Genomic DNA, 20,801 nt, shown 5'->3' with positions numbered 1-20,801 from the left:
AGTGTGAAGTTGAAGGTTCCACTAAATGACCTTGTATTTCTACAAAATGTGAAATCTCTTGTAATAGTTAAAGCATGATTTTTATTTTTTTTTGCAAATAACCAATTTCAACAAGGTATAACCAGACACATTGACATCAAATATCACTTCACTCGTTTTGAGAAGAGGACTAAAGTAGAAAAATATCAACATGAAGGAAAACCCGATATATATGTTCACAAAGTCAATTACTAGAAGCAAATCCATGCATTATTTGGATTTGTTCCATGTTTATTGTTGGAAGTGATTATAGATTAAATAAGTTGTAGTATAAGGTGCAATTAATAGCTTGTGCACTAAACTCTTGTGGAATTTTTCTCATAAAACATTTAATAGTAAACAATTTGGTGGAGTAGTAAACTTTTCGGTGTATGTAATAATTGTTTTGTTAGTTAGTCAGATTTTGTTTTTCTATTCTAACTAAATATGTACCATCTTATCCATTGTGTAAATTCCAAGGCGACCCTAACGATGTTAGGTTGACAGTAACTTTATGATTTTGTTATGGTAAATGTACCGAGTCAAAAGTAATAATTTGTCCCTAAGGACGAATATCGAACCCACAATAAATAGTTATTTAAAATCCTAATAGTAGCATTCACTGAGTATAAGAATATGTACAATAAATTGATTTGAAAAATATTGACATAAGTTTGCATGGAAAATAAATAAAAGCAATCAATTAAGAAATTTGGAGACGAGGTTGATCCTTTCACTCGTCTGTAATTTTAAACATATAACACTTCATCTTGATTAACATTGGTACACATATAAAAATTATTCATATCAATTCCTTGCATACAAAATTATTAAGAGATTTTCTTAAATATCGATTTCACGCATGTGTTATAAAAACTCCTTATCATTACAAATAGATGTTGTAAAGTAATTAACATTTCAAATATATTCATATCATTCAAATATGTTAAGAATTACCATTTAGATTAGATACTTAAAAGTACTTTCCAGACAAATTCAAGGATCAAAATCATAAATAGTTTCAAGCTTTGTGAATAAAATGATAACACCAAACATCAATCAATAACACCAAAATCAATCAATAATTGAATATTATAGATAAATATCACCTTAATACATAAGAGTTTGAATATAATACTCTCAATCTCAAAGAAAATAATTAGTCACTTGTGGTGGCTATTACAAGCATGGATAGTAAGAAAATAAGATTCAAAGTATTTCTCCTTTATGAATGTCTCCTTTAGGGTTTCCTTCCTTTACTTCCTCTCAATTGATGTATAGGGTTATGTCTCACACCTTTTATTTAACCTAATTGGGCTTGGGTTAAGTGACATATTGCTTAAGCGAGATATTACTTGCTTAAATGAGTTTTACGAGAAAAAACTCAGCCTCATTAGAGTGAACTCGCTTAAGCGAGTCTTGGACAAGTTCCTTTTGAGTGGTCTTGTTTGGACGAGTTTTCAATGTTCCAACTTTGTCTTTTTGTCTTGTCTTTAACTTGTCCATTATCCTTTAGCCTCTTTTTTTTATCTAAATTTCTCCCTAAATTATTGAAATTAACACAAATTTGATAATAAATCATTTTCATTCATTTTATAATCAAAAAAATTGTATAAAGATTAAAATTCATAAATTAAGGATTGAATTATAACTATTTTATCAATTAAAATATATAAGTGTCAATCATTTTATATGAAATATTACTGAATTATTACGCTTAGCAATACTTGTGTATTCTTTTGTCTCTACTTAGTAATACAAGATAGTGCTTTTGTGTCCTCTGGGCTGATTTTGTTTTCTTGATATAGTTTTTCATTGTATTTTGTGCTTATATGAAAAAGTTCACAACATACTTTTAAGATCTTATGAAGGATATACTAGTTAAACCGAACAAGCTTTATTTTTCTGATAACTATGTAGTGTTAGATAAGGAAGACAATTCTAATATTCTCATTATTTTAGAAAAACTCTTTTTGAATAAGTATTGACTGATGTATAGGGATAAACAAATGTTGTTTGGATCATAAGTAGAAACTATTCTAAATCTAGCTAGTGTAATGTTATAAAAAAAAATCCCGGTAAATTTTTTTCAAAAAAATTGAAATTATTAAAATTTTCCTTTGCCATGTATTCTAGAGTTAAGCTATTAACACATGCATCCCTTCACCATTTTGATTACAAAACTCCCAATACCTGATTGAAAGGGTATAAACGTCTTTCCAAGTAGGGATACAATCACATGCTTCGAGGTTCACGTTAGCAAAACCAAAACAGGGGAGTTATCTCTCAGTAGGAACAAGACAGTTAAACAAATAATCTGAACGGTTTTCTTTATCTTCATCGTATCTTTCCAGACAAGAGAAGAGAGATATTCACCAAGAAAGACAAAATGGCGATGAAATGGTGTAACTGTGAATGAAATTGAGAAGGGTAACCAGAACAAAGGAAGCGTCAATCAGATCAAATCTAAATTTAGATAATTGTTTATGGCCACAGAAACCAAAAACAGCACTGCGAAGCTCAAATCGGGTGCCCCAGATGGTTCTTCCAAGGGAAAAAATTATTCTTCAGCCGTCAAGAAGAAAGTAGAATCTGCTTCAACAAAATCTGAGGTACCAATCACTCTTCAACTTTGAGAATTTGAAAGTTGGAGCTTTATGGTTTAAGAACGATTTTGGGTACGTGTCATGTTGTTGCATTGGATTGATAAATGCTTTCAATATGTGTGGAATTCTGAATTTCTTAGGTGGGTTTTCATCACTTGAATGCTCAATTGAGAAAGTTGGTTAAGAATTTTGTGGCTTTTTCAAATAATAAAATCGTGATTTATTACAAGAACTTGCATTGTTTTGCATTTGATTCTCCTTGCACATATTTGCAATATGAATCTGTTTTTTGTTTTCCCTAATTTGAACATATATTTAATATCTCGACTGCTTTCATTTTGATTAGGATGATTGTGTGTCTAAGTTGTATTTTTTCTCGAAAATGTTTGAAGGTTAAATCCAAATCGACTTCGTCGTCTTCAGAGACAATAACGAAGACAACTACAAAAGTGAGACAGAAGAAAGTCTACATTCTGCTCGGGCAGAAACATGATCCTCCAGAACAGGTTTGAACCCAGAGCATTGAATTTCCTAGAATTACAAAACTAATGTCCAAATATCGTTATCAACTCTAGCTCATCTTTGTGATTTGTTATTGCCTTTGTTGACAGAAAGAACCGCTGAGGGTTTTCTACGAATCATTGTCAAAGCAAATTCCAACAAGTGAAATGGCTGAATTTTGGTGAGTATTCTTTCAATCTTACAGTTGTTTACCTTACATTTTCATTTCCATGAAGGAGCATTGGATGCATGACATTGCCAATTTAAAACCTGAAATATGCTTTAAATTCATTCAGCTACATTTCTTATAGCTGAATATTGTCCTGTTCTCTGGTTTGTCAGAGATTTGTATTGCCTCAGCTACATTCCTTGTAGCTGGATATTATCTATTTCTTAATTTGTCAGATTCTCCAGTCAATGCTTGGTACCGTACATGCTTTAAATACAAATTCAAGAAATAGATTAATAATGTTTCAAATAATATAAACCCAACTTATCATAATAGCTGTGTAACTACAAGTCTACAACTGTTCTGTTATAATTAAATAGACATTAATTATATTATATCCTCCTGATAAGCTTTCTAATTACTTAAAGAAGAATGAATTAAACGCTCTTTGACTTTTTAAGGCATTAGACACCTTTACTTCTCAGTTCATACCTTCTTTAGAGTATTAAGTGGATGTTAGAAAGATTTAGCATCACTCTGAAACAAATTAGTGTTTAACATCATTGATAGTAAGTCCTAAATTTTACTGACAAACTTATACTGTTACCAATTGTGAATTCTTCTTTTGACTGCATTTGTTTCATTAGAGAATGTCTCCTTCCTTTCCTATTCTTCCTCTCTAACATTAGTTACTAGTGTAGGATGATGAAACATCCTAGAGCACCTTCCGATACTCCCTCTCCTACTTTGTTTGTTTTCATGATCTGAAATTATTGCATAAACCATTTTTTGAGTATCCTTTATGATCCAACCAATGGACAGTCCTGCTCAACTGTTATTCAATTGGTTCTAGACTTCTCATTGCATCCTGGAAAACCGGAGTTGAGTCCCAAGATTATAGTTTGGGGTTTATAGGGCCTTGGCCTCTCCAACTGCAACAACTAGCTTATATGATGTGGTTCTCCCAAGATTCTTTCATCAATTGCCTAGATCTTTTGTTCTTGGAATTTGCAGCTTCTGTTGTTGGTTACTGCAAAGCATTCTGTTGGAAGAATATTTCCATGATTTTTCCAATACATTTCATTATCTTTATACCTGCTTCTCCAAAATTTTGCACCCTCAATTTTATTTTATTTTTTTCTTTTTCTTTCATTTCATATAGATTGGGTAACCATACTCTATACAAGTATAAATCCCACTTTTTACCGAATTAGTCATGGCTCACGAGGAAAATGAATAAATTTGTAATTTAGGATTAACAATTGGATTTGGTTCGTCCCATTTGATCAAGGTTGTCAAACTTAAGAGTTATCTAATAAACTCTTACAATTTTATAAATTCACAAGTTGAGTTGAGGGAAATTCTAAGAGAGTTTCATAAGTTTACATAGACCATCAAGTTTGATTTGATAGCCTTTCATTGTACAACATAAGCATATTTGCTTCCAGTACTTGTCATGTCACAGTTCTTTTTGTTCCAACAGTCACGTATGTTAGATACATTTTCCTTTGCTTAAATACTCCCTTTCTGTTTTCTTTTTCTCTTATTCTATAGGAATTTTGGAATTCAACTACAACTAATCTAGAGTTGAGTATTTTTCAACATTGAAAATCGAAGCAACTTGGTTAAACCTTTACATTCAAACATTGAGGCAATGTTGAGCACTCCATATTCACATATGGGGGGGAATTGACCGAATGTACGAAATGTTGATAGCATTTGGATTTACGTACGAAAAAGTTTAGCCTTTGTTCTAACACAGTACACAATACTGGACTCTAAAGTATGATAGAGCTTCAGTTCATCTTATGCTAGGTTCAATAATACCACTCTTCCCAGAAACATCCACAATAAATGTTCTGTTTCAATCTTTGATCAAATATTTCCCAGAAACAATATTTTCTTTAATTGTTCACTTACAATTAAATATTTATGCATTATAACTTATTTCAATATGTAGAGTAAAACTTCTCAGAAATTACAAACTAAGGCATATATCCTTGAATGTGCAGGTTAATGGAACATGGGTTGCTGTCTCCAGAAAGTGCTAAGAAAGCATTTGAGAAGAAGCAAAGGAAACAAAAGGAGCTACGGGCAGCAATTCCGGTTAAGCCATCAAAGCCAGGAACTAAAACTGAAACTTCCCAGAAGCAACAACAGGCATCCAAGAATGGTGACATAAAAGCTAAGAAAAGAATTGTTGAGAGTGATGATGATGATGAATTCATTTTAAGTCATAAAAGAAGAAAAGGGTAGTAAGAAGAAAAGCCTGTAAATGGCTATAGCAGGGTTCTACATTGCTTCAGAAAACTTTGATTTAACTTGGGGAAAAATCAAAGATGTGAAAAGACAAAATAAGGAGAAGAAATTTGCCACACAACCTAACAATTGCTAGATCAAGACATTCTTTATGTATCTAACAAAGACTAAAGAAGGAACATACAATTCATTTGTGACTTTGGCATTCTACATAATGACCATTGAAACTATTTTGGTTATTTCAACATTTTAAAATTTTAGAAGTTAATAAAATAATTTTTTAATTTTTATTTTATTTATTCTCACAGGATTTGTACGTTAATTCTATTTTGTTGTCACTGGAAGGAGAGTGGAGAAATTAGTTACTTTTCAGTTTTAAATTGATATTCTTCTTTATTAAATAAACATTTTTTTAATTTTTTAATTTTATTTTATTTTATTGATTCTTACTTAAATGACAGAAAAGTTGAGATATTGGTACGTTAATTTTGTTTTATTTGTGATCACTGAGAGGAAAGTAGAGAGATTCTCCTATTTAAAATAGTTATCAAAAACAATTTTGAGTGTAGAGTAATTTTTTAATTTGTTTTCTCTTATTTTATTTCTCTTTCCTCAAATCTCTTGAAATCCAATAATATACCTCTCGAACATATAAATACACATGAATTTATATTATTCAAAATATATATATATATAATAATAGTAAAAATAAAAACGTTTATATATAATAATAATAAGAATAAAAACTATAAAAAATGCAAATGCCCACAGATAATATATTATTAGTATTTTAAGTTCTTTCGATTTTGGGTTTAAGTGGGACCACTGATACTGTCCTTCACACACGAAGACCGAGAATAAAGGAGGATAACTAAAGAATATATTTTATTTTTAAAAAACCATTAATAGCACGCTTTTTAAAACCCTCTTTAATGCTAAATAAAAAATATCTCTTTCTTTAAAAACAATTTATTTCCACTAAATGATATGGAACGAAAGAATGTACATCAATTATCAGATTAGAAAAATAATCACACTCATCATACCTATCATATTTCTAAATTTTAATGTTGGGAATTTGTTTAAGGATATGAATAAAATAGGATAAAATTTGACATTTCCAAATTTTAATGTTGGAGTTTGCTTGGCGATAATAATAGAGTAAGATAAAGTATTGTATTACATAAGAATTTGGTGCACACTATAAAATTTATGATATAATAGATATTTTATTTATATTTGAATGAGTGAAATAATATTAAGATTTTTGTTCATAACCGTATAAGTCCAAAGACTAATCAAATGTTATTTTTTTCTAGTTGATTTTATAAATTCTAATAGTTAAGAATTGTGGGTTTTTTCATTTATTTTTGTTTTGTGAAAACTAGTATAAACTATAAGTTTTGATGAAAAAAATTTACATATGTAAAATTAAATTTTGATTTGAAATTAATCATCATACTATAAATTATTATCTCCAAATTTGAACGGTTAAATACTTTTTACATACCTTTCAACGTTGATAGCTCTTTTACTTAATTCAAAGCGGTATATTGGTGTAATTATTTTCTGTTTTACTCTTAAATCTAAACTTTTTTGAAAGAAAAGAAAACTTAATAAAATCAAATTATAATAAATGTGCATCTTAAAAAAATATGACCTTACCTATTATTCCTTTTAAAAAAAAATTAAGAAAAAAATCTACAAGAGACACATCTATCATTCATCTTCTAACCTCTAAAAATTAAACTTAATCATATATTTTTATGCATGCTTGGTTAGCTTACAAACTCCATTTGATCACCAAAATGTAATAAAATATAATGATTGTTTTGTGAAATAAATCATTTGACAAGTTGACCAAATATAATACCTTTAATTATCGTGATGATCGTCATCACTTTCTCTTCCATTACAACCATACCATTCCATACTAAAAAAGTTATGTCATCATCATCATTTTCATCATAACTACTATTATCTTCATTGCTTTTATATTACCATTTTAGCATAAACATATTCGTCATCATGATTGATCCCACTCTCATTTTTTCTTGATTACCATTTACAATCTTGTTCCTATGGTTTCGTGGCAAGGTGACCATTACTACCATCAAAATTACCTGAATTTGTTATTATCTAGTTCTTATGATAGTTTGTGCAGCAAACATTATTTTATCCCATCATGATATTATCTTATTATTACATCTAATTTATCATAAGCAACAAACGAACCCTACAAGATCTTACAGTATAGTTTAGATAACATAATCATTATACATACATATATCAATAAACTTGGCAAAAATCTCATGCAAACATCACACACTGGTATGACTATATATTGCTTGGGAAATGACCAACATTTTTTAAGACGATCTGTTTTAACATGTAAAAGCTGATGTTCAAGCTCCAACCTGGACGACAATGCTACTACACAAATAAATTGAAGAGTATCCACAATAAATTTGACATTTTTCACCACACATTTACGACCATCGATTTCTTAAATGAGCGCTTTTTCTCTCCCTATTCTAACTATGACAGCACTAGTATGAAAAATCATGACCAGGACTATCTGAATGCATGTCCATGCAATCACTGGAGTTGGAAGAATTTGAGTCCCTGTTCTGGCCATTAGGATAAGTCATCTCACTGTTCCGGGTTCCATTTCCATTCCCATTTCCTGATGGCATGATATTACCTGAAGGATAGCTCCCCTGAGCCAGATGATATGGCTGAAGGCTGCGACGAATTGGGCTAGAGAGTGCATTTGAGAACACTGAGTTCTTTGCTTGTTGATCAGGTTGCCCAGCTCGTATCCCCTGCCCTGCCACAGTTGCTCCAAATGCATTAGAGGGTATGTTCGAACCAAAGTTAGTGTGCATTGCAGTCTGGGAGTTCTGTTGATGCACTGGCTGCCTTGGGGACACTGGTGCCTCCTCTCCTCCATATTCAAGCTCATTCTACAACACACGAATAGCACATCATTATATCTATAATCAGTAATTCAGATAAATCAAAAAAAAGGATTTACTTATTTTGATGGATATCATGAACACCATTGTAAAATACATGAAGGAATTTGCAGTTAAAGAGAACCGAAAAAGAAAAAGAATTTACTTTTCACGCTCTGGCTGTATCCAACAAGCAAGATCTGACTGACACACATCAAAAGACCTAACTCTTACACGAGTAAAACATTGGGACAGTATAAAGGGCAGACAGCCATTGTATTCCTTGCCCAGATAAATCATAAGTTAACAAGTTTTCTGATACATCCATGAGTCCATTGTCTTTGTAAGATGCAGTTTCTAAGTTTTGTATGTTAATTTCTAAGTGTTTTGCATTAAAGATTACCGTAGATTATTGAGGTAAAACTCTATTTCTACTTGGAGACCAGTATCAATAGCGCTTTAAGATTCTAAAACCAAGGGTTTAGGGATCATGTCCCTTAAAATAGTTTTAAGGTGAACATTTGCAAATTAACTTAAATGAAATAAGCTTTACAAAATTAATTTAGAGTTAAAGAATTGTTTTGGTGAAATGACTACTAGTAAAACTCCCTATAATATTCTTGATCAAGTGCAATAGCCACTTAAGAAGTTACTTGAACTCAAAAACAATGTTGGGGCAAACAATGTTGTTAAACAAAAGTTAAAGCATAATGTGGCATAAACCCCTCCACCATAGGGGAGGGTCATAGGCAGTAATGGTGTGTTTATATGGTGGAATGTTGGCCTTTCGCCATACTCTGCTGTCCATAACCTGGGGAGCAAGAATCAATTCTTGAATGTAGAACTAAACATGTGAACATTTATACCTACTAATATCAAGTCAATCCGTCAATAGTTGAATGTGACTCCATACATGTAGTGCATGGAAAATTTCACATTAAAGGCAATTGACAAGGGATCCAAAAGCTATATGAACAAATAGAGTACATGAAATATCCTTAAAACCTGTTGGATGGTGGAAAAGCCAACAAAAAGAGTATTTCTATTGAAAAAATAACACAAGGCAAGCAACACACAAAAATCAGAAAACATGCATACACATAAAAATCAAACCTGCAAATAGGTAACGATATCAATCGTGGCCACCCTAGACCCTTCTTGCTGCTGCCTGAGAATCCACTGGTACAATTTCTCCTGTCAAGACGAAACGGAAGCAACTTTAATCACACAAGAAACGAAACAGAACCAAATTCCCATCGACGCATCCAAAGTCCAAACACACAAACAGCAATCTCTAGTTTCACCGAATAACAAACAAATTGGAAATCGGAGCAGTGCTCGAACAACTTCAGACAGAAACCACGAATTAAATCAAAATCTTTCACAGTAACCCTAACACGGTAAACATGAATTAAAACAAAAGGAGGCAGCTTTCGTGGATGGTGCGCGCGTGCGCAAATCCCATTTAATCGTCAGAGAAAAGTATTAAAAAATTAGGGGCACGAAACGTCCGAGTAGGAGAGAAGGGTTCTCACGAGACCGTGTCGTTCACCGGCCTGGAAGGAGAGTTTCTGTTGGTTCATGGCGTGCGTGTAGAGATGAGAGAGGGAGTTGGCGGTGCTGCAGAAAGTGGAGTACATGGTGCGATCCACTTCGTCGAGGCGCGTGGCCACCGACTTGCGCTTCTTCGCCATCGAAGGAGCACTGCGAAGTTGGTGGTGTGTTTTATTTGGTGCTGTGTGTGTTGAGAGAGAGAGAGAGAGAAACAGAGAGAAAGAAAAAAAGAAAAAAGGGTAGAGAACGCGATATGATATGATATATGAACGAACGAGAAAAAGAAAAATACGGTGTAGACGACACGGTACAAGTGGCGTACACGTGGCGCGTGTGCCGTTTTTCTCTTTTTAAGGTGAAAATCGAAACTACCCTTGCAGCAGCTGCACCGTCAAAAAATTGGAACGTTTGGGTTCCCTTTCTGTTACGTCACAATATTTTACTCGTGTAAAATGTGAAACCAAGATATATTATATATATATAAATAAGGTGATTACGAATATAATAGATCATTTTTTGTTATTTTATACGTAAAAGATAATAATAACAAAATCAAATTAATATATTATTAATAAAATTATATTTATGCTACATTTTATACTATGCATGTTTTTTTAATAAAGATTGCCATGTATTAAGACAAACTATATTATACTCGTTTAAAACTATATTTATATTATATTTAAAGTAAATCATGTATATATATACATATATATTAAATGCAATATTAAAAGTCGATCACTCTATGAAAAATAGAACAAAATTATAAATGATGAATATCAATCACTATTGATAATATATTAGGAGTTAGATTATATACTATTAACTTATTTATACGAAATAATAATATATTGTTTCATTAAAATATGCACCCAAAAATAATCTGATTTTTTATTTAACTATTTTTTATTATATTAAATATTTAATTTTTAAAATTAAAATAACTATAAGTAATAGAAAGGATTAAAAGTTAACCCTACGAAAAATGTCAATGTCTAAGTTAAATTACAGCCACTTGCAGCAACTTAAAACATTTTAAATTTAAAAAGTTATTTTATATTAATATGCTGAAACTTTCATTCCAACTTTTAAAGTAAATATATTGTTATGATAAAAAAATTGAAATTAGGTTCAAATCCCTTTGAAATTATTTCCTGAAAATTAGCAGAAGTATAAAAACATATTTTATGCATTAATTAAAATTAAATATTTATTAATGTAGAGCATTGATTTTGGAGAAAATTCATACTTAAAAATAAATAAAATAGTGCATTGATTCCCATAAGACATATCTTCACACACTATTTTATTCTTAAGTCAATAATAATGCATTGATTGAAAACACGTAAGGTAAAAATATTTAGATTTAATTATCTTATCTGTCCTTACATTTAGGTTCAATATTTAATTTAGTACGGTAGTTTTTTAAAAAAAATCAATTTGGTCTTTATATTTTTTAAAATGTATCCAAAATAGTTTTTTCTGTTAAGTCGCACGAAACGATGTTAAGTGGTGCTTATGTGGCAGAGATAAGGTGTTATGTGGACTGCCAAGTCAGTGACACGTCATTCTGGGTCGTTAGGGTTTTGGAAATGAGATTGGATAGAGAGATTCATAAATTGTGGTAGTTAAGGTTTGCGTGCGTAAACATTTTTGGTTGCTATCTTGTTCACATAAACGAGTGAGTTTACATATAGGAGGGTCGCCGTTTGTGGTGGAGTCTGGTTTTTGAGGATTCGTTGGTTGGAGAGGATTAATCAGCGTTTTTGATTCGTTCGTGGGTGTAGGTCCGTTTGTGGTGGAAATGTGTGCCTATAGGTCTGCATCTGTATCATCATGCAGTTGTAATCGAATAAAAGTGCAGCAGCAACACCTTAGAATGGACTCGGAGTCGCACCACGGGAACGCACTACACAATCGAACCATACAATCGAACATCACGATCGCACAACGGGATCACACCTCAAGATCCTTGTTCACAATCGCACCTTGTATTCCAGAAACCCTAATTGTGATTTCAATTCAAAATTCGTAATCCCCAATTCAAATTAGTGTAACTCTAATCCCCAATTCATTCTTAAGTAAACTAATATAATCATCCATGTCACTTGACACGTCTCTCTGCCCCATAAGCACCATTTAATGTCGTTTCGTGCAACTCAACGGGAAGGACCATTTTTTATACATTTTAAAAAACATATGAACCAAATTGTTTTTTTTTTTAAACCACGACACTAAATTGAATATTGACCTTAAATGTTGGAAAAAAAAGTTAATTAAATCAAACATTTAATATAAAAAAAAAGTATGTGTAACTAAATTATTATACTATTAATGAAAATAATAAATAATAAATAATTTTTTAATTTTTTTATTGTTGTAAATCTCTTATGGTTAACTAATAATTATAAAACTAACATATTACAAACAGAAAAATATAAAATTTAATTAAAAAACTTTGGTGAGACAAATTATAGTACAAGTATTATGACTATAATACCTATAATCTAGATATATTCAGCGCTGACTTAAGCGTCAGGTACTCACCTCCAAGAGATCAAAAATATAAAAAAATCAAGACACCAAAAAGACTGAAAGGTGAATTCTTATAGAGAAAAAGTTGAACAACTTGAAAAAAAAATCATTTAATTGATTTAATAAAGTTTGAGAACCTGTTAATGTTCTCACTAAGAAAAATAGACTTAAAAAAATAGTAATGTTAGCGGAAAAGCAACATAGAAAAGGAGTAGAGTTGAGACTTTTAAAAACTTTTTGTAGCTACAAAGCTTTCGTAAATTTTGAAACTAAAAAAAGAGAAAGCAAAAATATATCATATTATTATTTGTCTCTATCATTAAGATTAAAAAGTTTAAAAACTGTAATTTTCCATTCATATTAATTGTTATATTTTATGAATTTTTAGAATTCAGTCTGAATATCACATATTGAAGAGCACTTGTTTTATGTTAAGCCTAATTAGTGGTTAAACTTGAAGTTAAATAAGTTTATATGGTGTGAGAGAAATTTAATAGAGTTTCATTTTTAACATCCTCAGTAATTTTTCTATGTGTATATGAAGACTTACATTCTTGTGTATATAGGCTATTGAAGAATACATGTGCTTGGAGAGAGTTTGGAGATATATTGTGACTTTCCATGGCTTTTTCTAGAAATTCACATATATAGATAACATTAATATGATGTATTAAATGTTATTAAATTATTAAATATATTTTACCAACTTTATATTTTGATCAGATAAAATATATTACTTATTTTATGTTATCTATATAATATGTCTAGTGCACTGGTTATGTTTAAAAATATTAAATTTAAAATATAGGGGTAGAGTTTTTTTTATTAAAAAACACTCTTATGCAGAAAAAACGTTACCCAACTATAAATAGGAAAGAATAATTCAAAATGATCAATAAAAAAAATACGATGAAGTATAAAAATTTTGCATTGTAGAAAAATAAACATGAAATTTAAAAATAAAGTAATAACATAATCAAACTTGCAAAAAGTAATTATAACTTCTACATTGTGTAATATTTTCATTTTTATGGGTAGGGTATATTTTTTAATAATATAATGAATACATTCGGTATCATCAATATAGTCTCATATCGTTCAACAGTTAAAGTCAATGACAATTTATATACTCTTTCCTCTTTTGAGACACCTTTTAAAGATAAAATTATAACATAACACTAACTTCCAAAGCAGACAATATTCAACTTATGAAAATTTTTGTTTTAAACTATATAGATGACGAAGACACTCCTAAATGAAACACCAATTGTATAAATAAATCATTTCCATAAATATATTTGTTATTTGTTAGTATTAAAATTAATTGTCTATACTTATCTTTGGTTTAAGATTTATTTTATTACATAACCTTTATTTTTCTAATATTAATAGAAAAAGTTTACAAATAATTCAAATTCAAATTAAGTTAATATATATATATATATATATACTTCAAGTTCTTGTTTTATTTTTTTCAATTTGATTACTTTTATTAAATAAGAATTTTTGTTTTTTTTTTCTTGTTTCCATTTCTGTATTGCTCATCAATCAACTCACTCAGATAAATTTTTTAGTTCACCTTAATTGTTTTGGATGTAATGGTGGCAAGACAAACTAAAATAAATAATGATAACTCTTTTTAGTATCAACAACTCATTTTGAGTTAGGTGGGTGAGACACATACCATACAAAATGAGTTAGTGTTGCCGAGTCAACCAACTATATAAAGTCTTTCGTGTTGCATTAAAGAAAAAATAAGTTACATGTCTAGGTTGGATAAGTCGTGTCATGTATTGGATAAGTTGTGAAATAAATAGTAAATGTTAAGTAAAAAATATTTGATGTGCTCGAGCATGATCATAAGAAAATAAACAAAAAAAAAAATACTTGTAAACCTAGTGATGACTCTAAAGAGATTTGTAACAACTATTTAATTCTCAACTCTCTATAGGAGAATGTATTTGTGAAGAAGAAAGATTCACTGAGCTTTTTGTGAGGAAAAACATTGGTTGTGTTCATAAATATTTGAAGGAGTGTAATTTGTCTCATGACATTAACTTTCCTTTAATGACTGAAACCCGATATTATTTTGATAATAACCTCCTTTTTAATAAAAAAATGTTTTAGGTAGGAGTGATTATATTATAAATAATACATAATACTTAGTCTAAGCAAATTACATCCCAAAAAACATTGATTCTTATTCACAAGTGATTTTTTCATTCCAAATAATACTCATGTTTAATCATATCATGAGTGACGTAGTCCAAAAAACTAGTTAAGTCCAAACAATACTTTGTAACTTGTAGTGCTCGTCAACTTTAGTGGAACCTTGCTTGTATTGACCACGAACTTATATAATTTTGATGATTATATAAAATAATATAGAAATAATGTGTATGAATCTTTATATATTTATCTTTTTATGTTGCATGTTACTAACTTGCATCTAATCCAAAGGAGGAAGATTTTGAGATGAAAAGTCCTGAAAAATATATTTTTATAATGCATTTATCAAAAGTTGTGTCTAATTTTAATTTTTTTTAACAATGTCTTATAAAATATAAACTTTGTTTATTTGTGTCTATCAAACAAAACTATGTAATTTTTTTTTTAAAATTTAATAAACAATTTATTTATTTATTTTAATTTATATATATATATATATTGTGTGTGCGCGTGCGGATAAGTGTATATATTTTTGTTATAATAAAAATATATTTACTTAAAAAAGTTAACTATTATAATAAATTATTATGATAAAATTTATATTGAAATTATAAAAAGTATACAAACAAAAATAATTATATTTTATTAATATTTGTAAAATCTTAAATTTTTCATACAATAAATAATAAATTTAGTTATATTTATTAAGATAAAAATGGTAAAAAAATACAATAATTATAAAATGTAATTATCTTTTATTTTATTTTACATTATATATATAATGTAAAATTCAATTTAAAAAAAATATTTTTTTAAACATTCACACTTTCTTTTTTTACAGTCTTTCCTTTCATGTCACAAAATGGGTTACCTAACCACCCTTTCTCACAAATGTGAGGAATGAGGTATATATACTTTTTACAAAATAAGGTAAACAAAACATAGTCACATGATAATGATATATAAAAAAAACTTTTTTGTATAATTTTTGTTACTTAACATAATGATATTAATTAAAAGTATGTAATTGTATGTTAACTTTTAATTTCTGAGATTTATTCATGTCATAAAAAAAAATAGAGATTTATTTATTTTAATGAATTATATTTTCTTGTAATAAATTATCATTATGAAGTTTGTATAAAGAATGATACAACATTACAACATACATAATGATTTCAATGAATTATAACAAAAAAAAATAATGATTGTTGACATGATCATCCCATGCTTTAGTGACCTATTATACACCCTAGTAGTTATTATTTTCTTAATTTTTTTTTTAAAACTTAATAAGAACATCTTAACATCTTCTACAAAATGAGTAAAATAAATTAAGTATACATGTATTATACACTTTTATAAATACTTATGAAATATTGTAAATCAAACCATTTTAACATTTAGTTGATAAAAGATTTTTATTATAAAAATTTCACAAATAGATAGCAAGAGTTTGAAATTTTAATTTTAAAAAGTTAAAGTCATATAAAATATTAATTTAATATAAATTTACAAACCAGGAGTCAGGTAGAAATGTACTTTTAGTTAAAAAAAGAATTAAATTTATTTTTAAAAGTGAATAACTTAAATTTATAAAAGGATTTTCTTATCATTATAATAATTTATAAGTACCACAAGAAAAAAATTAAAAAATTTATTTAATAATAATAATTTAATTGAATCATAAAAAATCATAAAGTAACTCTCAATTTAAATAACTAGAAGAAAAAAATGGCAAAAAAAAAAATTCATAAAATTAAGAACATAATCGTATTTTTAAATTTTAAATTGAATAATGTAATCAGATCAGGGGTCAAATTAGCAAATTTAGAAAGTAAAAAAGCAATAATGAACGGGTTCGGGTAGCGGGTACCAATAATACCCATTTTGATATTGGATCAAAATAAATTAGTATAAAAAAAATAGTGTGGAGGGTAAAGGAAAAATTAGGGTATAGTGAATGCAATACAATCACAAATCTGGTGCTTCAGTGAGGTAGGGTTTTTGCGTTTATTAGTCTGAGAGAGAAAGCGAAGAATCATCATGAGCAGAAGTTTGGGAATTCCGGTGAAGCTTCTCCACGAGGCTTCGGGACACGTGGTGACGGTGGAGCTCAAGAGCGGTGAACTCTACAGAGGGAGCATGATCGAGTGCGAAGACAATTGGAACTGTCAACTCGAGAGCATTACCTACACTGCCAAGGTTATTTATCTCTTATTTTGCTTTTATGCCAAATATGGTTCAATTTAGGGTTTTTTTGACTGTCATTCGAGGTTGGGAGATCATAATTTGAATAGGGTATTTAGTTGTTTTTGTGCTATTGTGTGTGAGTGTTGGAAATGTGTTAAGAGTGGGAGCAAAAAAAAAAGAGAAGGTATTTTGCAATGAACATTTTAGGGACATTTATGACGGTACTTTGGAGATTTTGGGTGTAGTAAACCATTTCGAAGTTCATAACCCTTGAGGAAGGGAGACATAACTCCTTAGGAAGAAGGATAATTGACTCTGGTCCCTTTAGTTTGATTTGGGCTGGATTGAACTGCTATTTGCTGTAACCGATGCTTGAAATTGTAAGCATGTTATCTAGCACTACCCAGTCATAACAATGTACTACTGAGAGTGTTATGTATTGGCTGTCGAATTTCTTTGATGTTGAAAGAGGACCATGCAGTATGGACAAATGCAGATTGGGGTATGTATGTTGGGAATGAATAATAATAGGTTTATGGAGGGTTTATATCACTTGTGTATGCAAGCATCCAGGTGACCTATGGAGATAACATCTGCTCTATACATGTTGTGCTATGTCTGTCTGTGGGTCTCTATTATGAACTTCACTTGAATTTAAGCTTTGGTGTGATTAATTAGGAAATTTTTTGAGTATTAACCTTGTATCACTGTACTTTATACCGTTTCATTTTCAACTATGTATTTTGTGGGGTATAATGATTCTGGATACAGGAGGAGCTTGTGGAATTGCATTTTTCAATGTCTTTGGGATGTCTGATATATCTAGTTTCAAGTATAGTTGTTAAAACACATTAATTTACATTAGTTGTTAATATTAGCTAAATCTTTTTTCAGGATGGAAAAACATCGCAACTTGAGCACGTGTTTATTCGAGGAAGCAAAGTCAGGTATGGATCATATGTTGCTCAGTAACTTCATAATTTTATATGCTACTAAGTAAAATTTATATATTAATAAGGTTGAATTTGTAGATTGCATTTTCTGTAAGGATAGCGTTTTGACAGGATAAGTTTTGCAGGTTTATGGTCATACCAGACATGCTGAAGAATGCTCCTATGTTTAAGCGTTTGGATGCAAGAATCAAGGTATCATATTTCCAAGTTATAAAGTACTCTGTGGTTGTTTTATGTTTGCTTTAGTGTCTTATGCTTTCTGAATCTCTTGAAGGGCAAGGGTGCATCACTCGGTGTTGGTAGGGGCAGAGCAGTTGCAATGCGAGCAAAGGTTCTTATATTCTTCTTTTATTTATTCATTACTAGTTTATTGGTTGCCTTAAATGCTTATTTGGTATCCTGCTAGTTAAGGACATACCATGCGACACATGTAACTCATTGTTTGTGCAGGCTCAAGCTGCTGGTCGTGGAGCTGCACCTGGAAGGGGTGTACCACCAGTGAGGAGGTGATCGCCATTCATATAGTCTGTATCCTCCCTGTGTTTTGAACATGATATTTAGATTCTTTTGTAGAAGTTGAGAGAGATTCGAACAGAAATTGTCTTTCGAGTTCACGGATTACTCTTATGGATTAATCTTGTTCTCATTAGCTGCAGTGTTTTATGTCTGGTACTATGTACTATTTGGCTAGTAGAAGAGATTTGTAAAAGGTGTATTGAACAACTTTCAAAAGAGTTTAACATGTTACAAAATGGTATCAGTTACACAACATAGGGGCAGTTTGACTTGAAAACTTTCAAAGCTTGTTTCGAAATGTTAGTGATAAATTATGATTTGTTAGAAGCTGCGGAGAATTTTGTTTTGTTTTCAACAATAGTTTTGTAAATGTTTTTGAAAAAACACCGTTTAGAACAAAAAATAAAAAGCAACTGGTTGATAATATGAGCAAGCTTGGAAATGATAATTTTTGTTGATTTCAGCTGACAATTTGTGTTGGATTTGTTTGATGGAAAAAGGACTCTAATTTAATATGGAGCAAGCTGAATTTTTGTTGATTTCAGCTGACAATTTGTGTTGGCTTTGTTTGTTTGATGGAAAAGCGACTCTAATTTTTAGTTTGAACTTAGTTAATTTCATTTTAAAAGAAAATTAACTTTTATAAGGGTTATTTCAGCTCATTTAATGTCTACCAATATACAAAGTGAATATAGATTCGTATATATACTTTCTCTGTACAATTTTTGTTTTTTACTTTCACAATATTTTGTGAACTTCTTTTATATAAAATGTTTTGATAACTGTTATTTTATTTTGGTAAAAAAACATACAACACATATTTTAGTTAGTGTTGATAATGTTTGTATCAAGGTTGTGGAAACTAAAATGGGTTTCATGTTTCTAATTTCAAAAAAGTATATATCTCAATCATTGAAAAATTTCAATTTATTTTTCTACTCATATACACAAATTTCACATTTGTATGGGGTTTTGTAATATAGGTACAAGTAGTGTGTAGTTTCTACCATTTCCCATCCTAGAAGGAATTTTCTGTTTACTTTCATCTCAATTTTCAACGTATATTCCTATAAAGGAGAGGTTCACTTTGCTTGTAGAATAATTCTTGTCATAGGAAAATTTCATTGTCAATTTACGTACACTTAATGAAACACGTTTAAGAATGTTTTAGACACGAAAACAACCAAAATTAATGTTGTTGTAGTTTTATAATGTTTTGCATTTTGCGTAGTTTTTAACATGTTTTAATTAGTAAAACTTGGCTACGCCTATTTTTTTATTATTTCCAAATCATTATGACATACAAAACAGTTTTCATTTACTGAGTTATGTTAACAATTTGTTTAAAAAATAATGAAAATGATAAATTGTTTTCATAAATCAAATGAACTTTTATTCACTATTCCATAGATTTCTTTCCAGTAGTGAAAAAATATAATAAAAATTGATCTATTAATTATTAAATAAAGATTGAAGTAATTTTGTATAATGAGATGGCTGGAGGTGTTTTAATATTTTTGTGAGTATGTACATAAGTGTGAAGATTTACTTACCATGTCAAACAATTTTACACTATAAAATATATGTTTAAATAAAATTAAGCTATCTAAAAATTATTTTAATTTCATAAGTTTAAATAGAAAATATAAAAAAATATTAAATTAAATTATAATTATTTTTCTATTTTTAACATTTTTTTCTTATCAATAATTTTATTTTGATTATTTCGTTTAAAAAATTATCAAAATAAAAATTATTAACATCGGATAGTAGGTATTAATTAGTATGGATACATTAATAATTATACCCACATATTAGTAAGTGAACCATTAAAATACTTATACTCTTACTTATATATATATATATATATATATCCATTAAAAATACTTATTTTATATTTGTTGTGGATTTTATCCAACAATGTCGGTTGGCATAAATTTGATTCACCCAATACATATTTATATATACTGAAAACACAAAAAATATATATTATATAGCTAACACAATTTGATATGTTTAGCCAACATTTAATATTTTCATCATATTAAAACATTAATATATAAAATAAAAAATATAGTTCGTGATGATATAATTTTAGTAATTCAAATTTCAAAATCTTTGTATTAATATTCAAAATGAAATTATCTATAACCATATATAACTTAGGATTCTCCTCATAAGCTTTTTTTTTGCATACACAATTTTTTTCCAATTAATTTTAAAAAATAACCATTATTAATTCAATATTTTCTCTTATTAATTTAATAACTTCTTTCACTTCCATTTTCACCTTTTCTTTTTCTCTTTTATCTGTATATACATTTTCATTCTAATTTTTTTTTTCTTCCTATGGTATTTTAATTCATTTTTA

The 20,801-nt window shown here is 29.2% G+C and overlaps 3 protein-coding genes across 3 annotated transcripts; 2 read left to right on the top strand and 1 right to left on the bottom strand.

Annotated features, from left to right (window-relative positions):
• Positions 1-2,315: 2,315 nt before the first annotated feature.
• On the top strand, positions 2,316-5,847 carry LOC137812436 (uncharacterized). Its single transcript, XM_068614405.2, has 4 exons — positions 2,316-2,630; positions 3,017-3,130; positions 3,236-3,306; positions 5,307-5,847. The coding sequence occupies exons 1-4, from the start codon at positions 2,505-2,507 to the stop codon at positions 5,548-5,550; spliced, it is 555 nt and encodes a 184-aa protein (XP_068470506.1). The 5' UTR covers positions 2,316-2,504; the 3' UTR covers positions 5,551-5,847.
• A 2,016-nt stretch (positions 5,848-7,863) lies between these two features.
• Positions 7,864-10,330, bottom strand: LOC137812435 (uncharacterized). Its single transcript, XM_068614404.1, has 3 exons — positions 10,046-10,330; positions 9,624-9,704; positions 7,864-8,519 (listed from the first exon to the last, which is right to left on the bottom strand). Exons 1-3 carry the CDS (start codon positions 10,202-10,204, stop codon positions 8,103-8,105), a joined length of 657 nt encoding a protein of 218 aa, XP_068470505.1. The 5' UTR covers positions 10,205-10,330; the 3' UTR covers positions 7,864-8,102.
• Positions 10,331-16,703: 6,373 nt separating this feature from the next.
• On the top strand, positions 16,704-18,707 carry LOC137812434 (small nuclear ribonucleoprotein SmD3b). The gene is made up of 5 exons (XM_068614403.1): positions 16,704-16,973; positions 17,856-17,908; positions 18,040-18,106; positions 18,189-18,245; positions 18,365-18,707. The coding sequence occupies exons 1-5, from the start codon at positions 16,815-16,817 to the stop codon at positions 18,422-18,424; spliced, it is 396 nt and encodes a 131-aa protein (XP_068470504.1). The 5' UTR covers positions 16,704-16,814; the 3' UTR covers positions 18,425-18,707.
• Positions 18,708-20,801: the final 2,094 nt, after the last annotated feature.

This window comes from Phaseolus vulgaris, chromosome 2 (assembly GCF_051622355.1).
Source record: "Phaseolus vulgaris cultivar YP4 chromosome 2, ASM5162235v1, whole genome shotgun sequence".
NCBI classification, from domain to species: domain Eukaryota; kingdom Viridiplantae; phylum Streptophyta; class Magnoliopsida; order Fabales; family Fabaceae; genus Phaseolus; species Phaseolus vulgaris.
Note: the sequence above shows the minus strand (reverse complement) of the source record. Positions and strands in the feature narration are given on the sequence as shown.